This window comes from Anthonomus grandis, chromosome 11, assembly GCF_022605725.1.
Source record: "Anthonomus grandis grandis chromosome 11, icAntGran1.3, whole genome shotgun sequence".
NCBI classification, from domain to species: domain Eukaryota; kingdom Metazoa; phylum Arthropoda; class Insecta; order Coleoptera; family Curculionidae; genus Anthonomus; species Anthonomus grandis.
Genome location: NC_065556.1, coordinates 26,529,957 through 26,542,744, shown reverse-complemented (window position 1 = coordinate 26,542,744; position 12,788 = coordinate 26,529,957). Strand labels below are relative to the sequence as shown.

Sequence of the window (12,788 nt, the reverse complement as noted above, 5' to 3'; positions counted from 1 at the left end):
ATAGAAAACACAGTAATAAAAATTGATATTAAGTAATATTTGTTAGTTTTATTAATTAAAATTAAAATTCCGTCGAGTACCAAAAGAGGAAAATTAATTAAAATAAATAAATTAAATTAAATTTTTCCTTAGAAAACTGGAAGGTTGACTTTCACACTTTTGACTAAAAATATGAAACATTTATTAATTAGTTAAATATAAACAATGACTACAGTAATAAAAATTGATAATAAACTATATTTAATTAATTAATATATTAAAACGTTTATTACGATATTATTGGTGTCTAATAATTTAACTACAAAAAATAACGGAATGAGGAAAATAAAATTATAATTAATTAAACTCTTGTATTTTGATAACCTAATTAATTAAAAAGAGAATAAATGATTAAATATTTAATCAAAATATGAATCATTTAGGAATTAATTAAATACTCAACACAGTCATAAAATTTGACATTAAGTGGTATTTGATTAGAAAAATAAAAATTATTAATTAATAAAATTGAATAATTGTAATAAACTAAACAGGTAAATTATTATTTTAATTAAAAAGTTTAATTTCATTTTTAAAAATCGGATTGAAGAGAAACTAAGTTAAATGCTTAGTACTTTAGTTAAATTATCAAAACTTGTCAAATTTTTTATAACTAAATTAATTAAAATATGAATAATGTAATGTAATTGGAAAGCTGCTCAATTAATTAAATGGAAAAGTAAATATTTTTTTTTAATTTTTTTGTTTAGAGAGGTTCAATTTTTTAGTTTAATTAGATAATATTTAAATTATTTATTAATTATTTAATTACAAAATATAATGACCAAATTTGGTATTTTTTCATATTTTAATAGGTAGGATTTTATTGAAAATTCCAGTAGCATTTTAAAAATTAATTAAAATATTAAAATTGTAGTTAATTAATAAAAAAAAAGCATTTACAGTTTATCATCATCATTTTACAGTTCAATTAACATATAAATTATTTAATAATTAATTAAATAGAAAACAGAGTAATAAAAATTGATATTAAGTAATATTTGTTAGTTTTATTAATTAAAATTAAAATTCCGTAGAGTACCAAAAGAGGAAAATTAATTAAAATAATTAAATTAAATTAAAGTTTTCTTTAGAAAACTGGAAGGTTGACTTTCACACTTTTGACTAAAAATATGAAACATTTATTAACAAGGACTACAATAATAAAAATTGATAATAAACTGTATTTAATTAATTAATATATTAAAACGTTTATTACGATATTATTGGTGTCTAATAATTTAACTACAAAAAATAACGGAACGAGGAAAATAAAATTATAATTAATTAAACTCTTGTATTTTGATAACCTAATTAATTAAAAAGAGAATATATGATTAAATATATAATCAAAATATGAATCATTTAGTAATTAATGAAATACTCAACACAGTCATAAAATTTGGCATTAAATGATATTTGATTAAGAAAATAAAAATTATTAATTAATAAAATTGAATAATTGTAATAAACTAAACAGGTAAATTATTATTTTAATTAAAAAGTTTAATTTCATTTTTTAAAAATCGGATTGAAGAGAAACCAAGTTAAATGCTTAGTACTTTAATTAAATTATTAAAACTTGTCAAATTTTATAACTTAATTAATTAAAATATGAATAATGTAATGTAATTGGAAAGCTGCTCAATTAATTAAATGGAAAAGTAAATATTTTTTTTAATTTTTTTTGTTTAGAGAGGTTCAATTTTTTAGTTTAATTAGATAATATTTAAATTATTTATTAAGTATTTAATTACAAAATATAATGAGCAAATTTGGTAAATCATAATTTGAATAGGTAAGATTTTATTCAAATTTCAATGGCACTTTAAAAATTAATTAAAATATTAAAATTGTAGTTAATTAATAAAAAAAGGCATATGAAAATTTTTAAATGTTTTTTTTTTTTAAAAACCGAAAAAGTCAATTTTACAGTTCAATTAACAGATAAATTATTTAATAATTAATTAAATAGAAAACACAGTAATAAAAATTGATATTAAGTAATATTTGTTAGTTTTATTAATTAAAATTAAAATTCCGTCGAGTACCAAAAGAGGAAAATTAATTAAAATAAATAAATTAAATTAAATTTTTCCTTAGAAAACTGGAAGGTTGACTTTCACACTTTTGACTAAAAATATGAAACATTTATTAATTAGTTAAATATAAACAATGACTACAGTAATAAAAATTGATAATAAACTATATTTAATTAATTAATATATTAAAACGTTTATTACGATATTATTGGTGTCTAATAATTTAACTACAAAAAATAACGGAATGAGGAAAATAAAATTATAATTAATTAAACTCTTGTATTTTGATAACCTAATTAATTAAAAAGAGAATAAATGATTAAATATTTAATCAAAATATGAATCATTTAGGAATTAATTAAATACTCAACACAGTCATAAAATTTGACATTAAGTGGTATTTGATTAGAAAAATAAAAATTATTAATTAATAAAATTGAATAATTGTAATAAACTAAACAGGTAAATTATTATTTTAATTAAAAAGTTTAATTTCATTTTTAAAAATCGGATTGAAGAGAAACTAAGTTAAATGCTTAGTACTTTAGTTAAATTATCAAAACTTGTCAAATTTTTTATAACTAAATTAATTAAAATATGAATAATGTAATGTAATTGGAAAGCTGCTCAATTAATTAAATGGAAAAGTAAATATTTTTTTTTAATTTTTTTGTTTAGAGAGGTTCAATTTTTTAGTTTAATTAGATAATATTTAAATTATTTATTAATTATTTAATTACAAAATATAATGACCAAATTTGGTATTTTTTCATATTTTAATAGGTAGGATTTTATTGAAAATTCCAGTAGCATTTTAAAAATTAATTAAAATATTAAAATTGTAGTTAATTAATAAAAAAAAAGCATTTACAGTTTATCATCATCATTTTACAGTTCAATTAACATATAAATTATTTAATAATTAATTAAATAGAAAACAGAGTAATAAAAATTGATATTAAGTAATATTTGTTAGTTTTATTAATTAAAATTAAAATTCCGTAGAGTACCAAAAGAGGAAAATTAATTAAAATAATTAAATTAAATTAAAGTTTTCTTTAGAAAACTGGAAGGTTGACTTTCACACTTTTGACTAAAAATATGAAACATTTATTAACAAGGACTACAATAATAAAAATTGATAATAAACTGTATTTAATTAATTAATATATTAAAACGTTTATTACGATATTATTGGTGTCTAATAATTTAACTACAAAAAATAACGGAATGAGGAAAATAAAATTATAATTAATTAAACTCTTGTATTTTGATAACCTAATTAATTAAAAAGAGAATATATGATTAAATATATAATCAAAATATGAATCATTTAGTAATTAATTAAATACTCAACACAGTCATAAAATTTGGCATTAAGTGATATTTGATTAAGAAAATAAAAATTATTAATTAATAAAATTGAATAATTGTAATAAACTAAACAGGTAAATTATTATTTTAATTAAAAAGCTTAATTTCATTTTTAAAAATCAGATGGAAGAGAAACAAAAGTAAATGCTTAGTACTTTAATTAAATTATTAAAACTTGTCAAATTTTATAACTAAATTAATTAAAATATGAATAATGTAATGTAATTGGATAGCTGCTTAATTATTTTTTTCACTGGTGAATTTTTTAATTAAATAAAATAATTAATATTTCATTAGATGCCTAAATCGTATTAAGTACCTATCTAATTAAATAGTTTAACTAGGAAAATGACAGCTTTATTATTTCTGCCTAATTAAAAGTGATTTTTTTAACTAAGTTAATTAATTATAAAAGTGATCAAAACTGGTAAAATTTTAGGACCTAATTAATTAAAATATAAAACGTTTTATTAATTTAATAAATATTCAATAGAGTGATCAAATTTAGTGTCAAGTGATATTTAATAAATTAAATTATTAAAAATATAATTATGTGCTCGAGATAAGAAATTTTTATTAATTACCTAATTATAAGATATATATTACAAATATATTGTATAAGTATATAACAAATTTTTATGAAAATATTTTTGCTCAATTAAAGGCGTAACTTTTTGTGAATTTTGCAGTTTAATTAATTATAATATGAGACATCTAGTGGCTCAATTATTAAGTATGCCCTGATTCTATGGCTAAAAAATGCATTTTTTTATCCTGTGTCACCCAATATTTTTTTTTTTTCCAGTCACTCGACATCTCCGTTAGATAGCCAGAAAGTTACAAAGAAAAACAAGGACAACAGGTAAGTATAATGCATAAGACTTTTGTGTTTATCATTAAGTAACTTCTAAATTTAAAATTTGGCAGTATATCTTATTACCATTTAAAGTAAATTTAATCTAGAAAATGGAAAAGTATCGACTACGAACCGAATCGATAGTCCGAAGGAATAACGTTAAAATGGTCACATTTTAAAAATATCACTGTACAGTCTAAGGCCTTTATAATTTAAGTACCGATCGAATCTATAAAAACTGGAAGTCTAAGTTTATCCAGTTTGACGGTACAATATTTTTGACTAAAACTTTCCTCAAAAAATCATCCACTCGAAGGACCGCCACCGCTTTCAATTGTTAAAAACGCCCTAAAGTACCAGCGGGGTATTCAAGTGGGATCAGACGGTTCCTCTTTGTCCCTTATCGCTTTCAATAAATGACTTCTCAGTTCGGATTCTGAACTTCTCCAGAGTTTCACCAGGTCGTCTTTCGATAATCTGTCCAGAGGGGATTTACCTCCTAAAAGATTAAAAAAATGCTCAGAGTGCTGAGAAATAAAAAGCAGCAAGTAGTGTTTTAGGGATTTTGTTGGGTAGCTTAAGGTGCCTTATAATTAATTTATATTATGCACCATTAAAGGTATAAATATGAAATTGATGGCGTAGATTAACAAAAAAATTGTTTAAGGTGCAATGTCATCCTAGAGCAACTTTCCAAGCTACATGGCTTTAAATACAGTTGACAATTAAACTGACTCAGTCCTATTAAAAGTAAAATATCTCAAAAACTTCTGAAGATAACAATATTAAAAAAGCTGTGCGTGATTAAGAAAAGAATGCTTAATAAATGTTGCTTAATAAATAAATTAATCCAAGAAGAGGTTTTTAAGTTATCCTGCTCTAAATCCAGTTGATTTTTCAACTTATGACTGCCTTGAGCCGACCTACTCCTACTAAAAGGAAATATTACAAAAATCTGCGGAGATAAAAGTATGAAACAAATTAAAGATAAAAGTATGAAAGGTAAATTATTATTTTAATTAAAAAGTTTAATTTCATTTTTTAAAAATCGGATTGAAGAGAAACCAAGTTAAATGCTTAGTACTTTAATTAAATTATTAAAACTTGTCAAATTTTATAACTTAATTAATTAAAATATGAATAATGTAATGTAATTGGAAAGCTGCTCAATTAATTAAATGGAAAAGTAAATATTTTTTTTAATTTTTTTTGTTTAGAGAGGTTCAATTTTTTAGTTTAATTAGATAATATTTAAATTATTTATTAAGTATTTAATTACAAAATATAATGAGCAAATTTGGTAAATCATAATTTGAATAGGTAAGATTTTATTCAAATTTCAATGGCACTTTAAAAATTAATTAAAATATTAAAATTGTAGTTAATTAATAAAAAAAGGCATATGAAAATTTTTAAATGTTTTTTTTTTTTAAAAACCGAAAAAGTCAATTTTACAGTTCAATTAACAGATAAATTATTTAATAATTAATTAAATAGAAAACACAGTAATAAAAATTGATATTAAGTAATATTTGTTAGTTTTATTAATTAAAATTAAAATTCCGTCGAGTACCAAAAGAGGAAAATTAATTAAAATAAATAAATTAAATTAAATTTTTCCTTAGAAAACTGGAAGGTTGACTTTCACACTTTTGACTAAAAATATGAAACATTTATTAATTAGTTAAATATAAACAATGACTACAGTAATAAAAATTGATAATAAACTATATTTAATTAATTAATATATTAAAACGTTTATTACGATATTATTGGTGTCTAATAATTTAACTACAAAAAATAACGGAATGAGGAAAATAAAATTATAATTAATTAAACTCTTGTATTTTGATAACCTAATTAATTAAAAAGAGAATAAATGATTAAATATTTAATCAAAATATGAATCATTTAGGAATTAATTAAATACTCAACACAGTCATAAAATTTGACATTAAGTGGTATTTGATTAGAAAAATAAAAATTATTAATTAATAAAATTGAATAATTGTAATAAACTAAACAGGTAAATTATTATTTTAATTAAAAAGTTTAATTTCATTTTTAAAAATCGGATTGAAGAGAAACTAAGTTAAATGCTTAGTACTTTAGTTAAATTATCAAAACTTGTCAAATTTTTTATAACTAAATTAATTAAAATATGAATAATGTAATGTAATTGGAAAGCTGCTCAATTAATTAAATGGAAAAGTAAATATTTTTTTTTAATTTTTTTGTTTAGAGAGGTTCAATTTTTTAGTTTAATTAGATAATATTTAAATTATTTATTAATTATTTAATTACAAAATATAATGACCAAATTTGGTATTTTTTCATATTTTAATAGGTAGGATTTTATTGAAAATTCCAGTAGCATTTTAAAAATTAATTAAAATATTAAAATTGTAGTTAATTAATAAAAAAAAAGCATTTACAGTTTATCATCATCATTTTACAGTTCAATTAACATATAAATTATTTAATAATTAATTAAATAGAAAACAGAGTAATAAAAATTGATATTAAGTAATATTTGTTAGTTTTATTAATTAAAATTAAAATTCCGTAGAGTACCAAAAGAGGAAAATTAATTAAAATAATTAAATTAAATTAAAGTTTTCTTTAGAAAACTGGAAGGTTGACTTTCACACTTTTGACTAAAAATATGAAACATTTATTAACAAGGACTACAATAATAAAAATTGATAATAAACTGTATTTAATTAATTAATATATTAAAACGTTTATTACGATATTATTGGTGTCTAATAATTTAACTACAAAAAATAACGGAATGAGGAAAATAAAATTATAATTAATTAAACTCTTGTATTTTGATAACCTAATTAATTAAAAAGAGAATATATGATTAAATATATAATCAAAATATGAATCATTTAGTAATTAATTAAATACTCAACACAGTCATAAAATTTGGCATTAAGTGATATTTGATTAAGAAAATAAAAATTATTAATTAATAAAATTGAATAATTGTAATAAACTAAACAGGTAAATTATTATTTTAATTAAAAAGCTTAATTTCATTTTTAAAAATCAGATGGAAGAGAAACAAAAGTAAATGCTTAGTACTTTAATTAAATTATTAAAACTTGTCAAATTTTATAACTAAATTAATTAAAATATGAATAATGTAATGTAATTGGATAGCTGCTTAATTATTTTTTTCACTGGTGAATTTTTTAATTAAATAAAATAATTAATATTTCATTAGATGCCTAAATCGTATTAAGTACCTATCTAATTAAATAGTTTAACTAGGAAAATGACAGCTTTATTATTTCTGCCTAATTAAAAGTGATTTTTTTAACTAAGTTAATTAATTATAAAAGTGATCAAAACTGGTAAAATTTTAGGACCTAATTAATTAAAATATAAAACGTTTTATTAATTTAATAAATATTCAATAGAGTGATCAAATTTAGTGTCAAGTGATATTTAATAAATTAAATTATTAAAAATATAATTATGTGCTCGAGATAAGAAATTTTTATTAATTACCTAATTATAAGATATATATTACAAATATATTGTATAAGTATATAACAAATTTTTATGAAAATATTTTTGCTCAATTAAAGGCGTAACTTTTTGTGAATTTTGCAGTTTAATTAATTATAATATGAGACATCTAGTGGCTCAATTATTAAGTATGCCCTGATTCTATGGCTAAAAAATGCATTTTTTTATCCTGTGTCACCCAATATTTTTTTTTTTTCCAGTCACTCGACATCTCCGTTAGATAGCCAGAAAGTTACAAAGAAAAACAAGGACAACAGGTAAGTATAATGCATAAGACTTTTGTGTTTATCATTAAGTAACTTCTAAATTTAAAATTTGGCAGTATATCTTATTACCATTTAAAGTAAATTTAATCTAGAAAATGGAAAAGTATCGACTACGAACCGAATCGATAGTCCGAAGGAATAACGTTAAAATGGTCACATTTTAAAAATATCACTGTACAGTCTAAGGCCTTTATAATTTAAGTACCGATCGAATCTATAAAAACTGGAAGTCTAAGTTTATCCAGTTTGACGGTACAATATTTTTGACTAAAACTTTCCTCAAAAAATCATCCACTCGAAGGACCGCCACCGCTTTCAATTGTTAAAAACGCCCTAAAGTACCAGCGGGGTATTCAAGTGGGATCAGACGGTTCCTCTTTGTCCCTTATCGCTTTCAATAAATGACTTCTCAGTTCGGATTCTGAACTTCTCCAGAGTTTCACCAGGTCGTCTTTCGATAATCTGTCCAGAGGGGATTTACCTCCTAAAAGATTAAAAAAATGCTCAGAGTGCTGAGAAATAAAAAGCAGCAAGTAGTGTTTTAGGGATTTTGTTGGGTAGCTTAAGGTGCCTTATAATTAATTTATATTATGCACCATTAAAGGTATAAATATGAAATTGATGGCGTAGATTAACAAAAAAATTGTTTAAGGTGCAATGTCATCCTAGAGCAACTTTCCAAGCTACATGGCTTTAAATACAGTTGACAATTAAACTGACTCAGTCCTATTAAAAGTAAAATATCTCAAAAACTTCTGAAGATAACAATATTAAAAAAGCTGTGCGTGATTAAGAAAAGAATGCTTAATAAATGTTGCTTAATAAATAAATTAATCCAAGAAGAGGTTTTTAAGTTATCCTGCTCTAAATCCAGTTGATTTTTCAACTTATGACTGCCTTGAGCCGACCTACTCCTACTAAAAGGAAATATTACAAAAATCTGCGGAGATAAAAGTATGAAACAAATTGTGCTTAATTAAGGAAAAAATGTTACTTAGAATGAGAATTCATTCAGAAAAAAATTCAAGTTATCTGGCTTCTAATCACAGTTCAACTTATGATTGTTTTAAGACGACCCTGTCCTACTAAAAGTGAAATATCTCAAAAACTACTAAAGATAAAAGTATGAAATGAACTACGGTTGATTAGGAACAGAATGCTTAACAAATATTATTTGGGATAGAAACTAATCCAGTAAGAAATTTCCAGGTTGTCGGGCTCCAAATCCAGTCGATAGTTCAACCCACGGTTGTCTTAAATCGACCCTGTCCTACTAAAAGTCAAATATCTCAAAAACTACTGACGATAAAAATATTAAATGAAATGCGTTGAATTAAGAAAAGAGTTTTCTACAAAGCTTGTTGAGGATATAAACCAATCCAAAAAAAAAATTCCACTTATACGGCTTCAAATCCAGTAAATAGTTCAACTGACGACTGCCTTAAGCCGTCCTATTTCTACAAAAATTGAAATATCTCAAATACCTTTGAAGATACAAATTTTAAACAAAATCTGTTTAATTAACAAAACAATGCTTAAGAAATATTGCTTATCATATAAACCAATCCAGACAAAAGTTTCCAAGTTATCCTGCTCTAATTCCAGTTGACTACCTTTAGCCGACCTACTCCTACTTAAAGTGATATATCTCAAAAACTTTTGAAGATAAAAATAGGAAACCTACTGTGCTTGATTAATAGAAAAATGCCTAATTAATATTATTTAAGATAAAAACCAATCCAGAATCCGTTCAGAGAAAAAAATCAAGTTATCTGGCTTGGAATTCGGTCCATAGTTCAACTTATGATGTTTTAAGCCGACTCCATCCTACTAAAAGTGAAATATCTTAAAAAGTACTAAAGATAAAAGTATGAAATGAACTACGGTTAATTAGGAACAGAATGCTTAACAAATGTTATTTGGGATACAAACTAATCCAGGAAGAAATTTCCAGATTGTGGGGCTCCAAATCCAGTCGATAGTTCAACCCATGATTGTCTTAAATCGACCATGTCCTACTTAAAGTCAAATATCTCAAAAACTATTCAAGGTAAAAATACTAAACGAACTGCGTTGGATTTAGAAACGACTTTTCTACAAATCTTGTAATAGATAAAAACCGATCAAAAAATAAGTTTTCCACTTATATGGCTTCAAATCTAGTAAACAGTTCAACTGACGACTGCCTTAAGCCGTCCTATTTCTACAAAAAGTGAAATATCTCAAATACTTTTGAAAATAAAAATTTTAAACAAAGTGAGTTTAACTAAAAAAAGAATGCTTAAGAAATGTTACTTAACATATAAACCAATCCATACAAAAGTTTCCAAGTTATCCTGCTCTAATTCCAGTTGACTACCTTTAGCCGACCTACTCCTACCTAAAGTGATATATCTTAAGAACCTTTGAAGATAAAAATATGAAACAAACTGTGCTTGATTAATAGAAAAATGCCTAATAAATGTTGCTTAAGATAAAAAGCAATCCAGGAAGAAATTTTCCAGTTATTTGGCTCCAAAACCAGTCATCAGTTCAACCAACTATTGCCTTAAGTCGACTCTGTCTTACTAAAATTCAAATATCTCAAAAACTACTGACGATAAAAATATTAAATGAAATGCGTTGAATTAAGAAAAGAGTTTTCTATAAAGCTTGTTAAGGATATAAATCAATCCAAAAAAAAATACCACTTATACGGCTTCAAATCCAGTAAATAGTTCAACTGACGACTGCCTTAAGCCGTCCTATTTCTACAAAAATTGAAATATCTCAAATACCTTTGAAGATAAAAATATTAAACAAAATGTGTTTAATTAACAAAACAATGCTTAAGAAATGTTACTTAACATATAAACCAATCCAGACAAAAGTTTCCAAGTTATCCTGCTCTAATTCCAGTTGACTACATTTATCCGACCTACTCCTACTAAAAGTGATATATCTTAAAAACCTTTGAAGATAAAAATAGGAAACCAACTGTGATTGATTAATAGAAAAATGCCTAATAAATGTTATTTAAGATAAAAACCAATCCAGAATCCGTTCAGAAAAAAAAAATCAAGTTATCTGGCTTGGAATTCGGTCCATAGTTCAACTTATGATGTTTTAAGCCGACTCCATCCTACTAAAAGTGAAATATCTTAAAAACTACTAAAGGTAAAAGTATGAAATGAACTACGGTTAATTAGGAACAGAATGCTTAACAAATGTTATTTGGGATACAAACTAATCCAGGAAGAAATTTCCAGATTGTCGGGCTCCAAACCCAGTCGATAGTTCAACCCATGATTGTCTAAAATCGACCCTGTCCTACTAAAAGTCAAATATCTCAAATATTATTAAAGCTAAAAATACTACACGAACTGCGTTGGATTTAGAAACAACTTTTCTACAAATCTTGTAATGGATAAAAACCGATCAAAAAATAAGTTTTCCACTTATATGGCTCAAATCTAGTAAACAGTTCAACTGACGACTGCCTTAAGCCGTCCTATTTCTACAAAAAGTGAAATATCTCAAATACTTTTGAAAATAAAAATTTTAAACAAAGTGAGTTTAACTAAAAAAAGAATGCTTAAGAAATGTTACTTAACATATAAACCAATCCATACAAAAGTTTCCAAGTTATCCTGCTCTAATTCCAGTTGACTACCTTTAGCCGACCTACTCCTACCTAAAGTGATATATCTTAAGAACCTTTGAAGATAAAAATATGAAACAAACTGTGCTTGATTAGTAGAAAAATGCCTAATAAATATTACTTAAGATAAAAACCAATCCAGGATTAAATTTTCCAGTTTCTGGCTCCAAAACCAGTCATCAGTTAAACCAACTATTGCCTTAAGTCGACTCTGTCTTACTAAAATTCAAATATCTCAAAAACTACTGACGATAAAAATATTAAATGAACTGCGTTGACTTAAGAAAAGAGTTTTCTACAAAGCTTGTTAAGGATATAAAAAAATCAAAAAAAAATTCCACTTATATGGCTTCAAATCCAGTAAATAGTTCAACTGACGACTGCCTTAAGCCGTCCTATTTCTACAAAAATTGAAATATCTCAAATACCTTTGAAGATAAAAATTTTAAATAAAATGTGTTTAATTGAGAAAATAATGCTTAAGAAATGTTACTCAAGATATAAACCAATCGAGACAAAAGTTTCCAAGTTATCCTGCTCTAATTCCAGTTGACTACATTTATCCGACCTACTCCTACTAAAAGTGATATATCTCAAAAACCTTTGAAGATAAAAATATGAAACAAACTGTACTTGATTAATGAAAAAACGCTTAACAAATATTATTTAGTATTTAAGCCAATCCTGAAAGAAATTCTCTAGTTATCTGGTTCCAAAGCCAGTTGGACACTCTAACCAACGTCTACCTTCAGTCAACCTCCTTTAACTAAAACCCAAATATTTTAAAAGCTATTGGAGACACAAATGTGAAATAAATTGCGTTTTATTGAAAAAAGAATATTTAGTTATAGTTCAGATTATCATCAACATATTAGACATTTAATTATAAAACACCTCATATATTTAAAAAAAAACTATTTTTGTTACAGGTGTTCAAAAAAAGGATTTTTAGTGACAAAATTGTTGCATGCAAAAAGATTTGTTGTTAAACGCTCTCATGCCATAGTGTTATTTGTTTATCTACAGGG

At 23.6% G+C, this 12,788-nt stretch overlaps 1 protein-coding gene across 13 annotated transcripts in view; it reads right to left on the bottom strand.

Annotated features, from left to right (window-relative positions):
* Positions 1-3,970: 3,970 nt before the first annotated feature.
* The window catches only part of LOC126742188 (uncharacterized), a 108,654-nt gene continuing 99,836 nt past the window's right edge, over positions 3,971-12,788 (bottom strand). For 10 of the 13 annotated variants that reach the window (XM_050448778.1, XM_050448766.1, XM_050448770.1 and 7 more), the window contains one exon: positions 7,767-8,604. In XM_050448778.1, the coding sequence (XP_050304735.1) occupies positions 8,474-8,604 (131 nt within the window). In that variant the 3' untranslated portion in view covers positions 7,767-8,473. Of the gene's footprint in view, positions 4,811-7,766; positions 8,605-12,788 lie in introns of those variants that run through there. The other 3 variants (XM_050448767.1, XM_050448777.1, XM_050448776.1) reach the window with 3 other exon arrangements.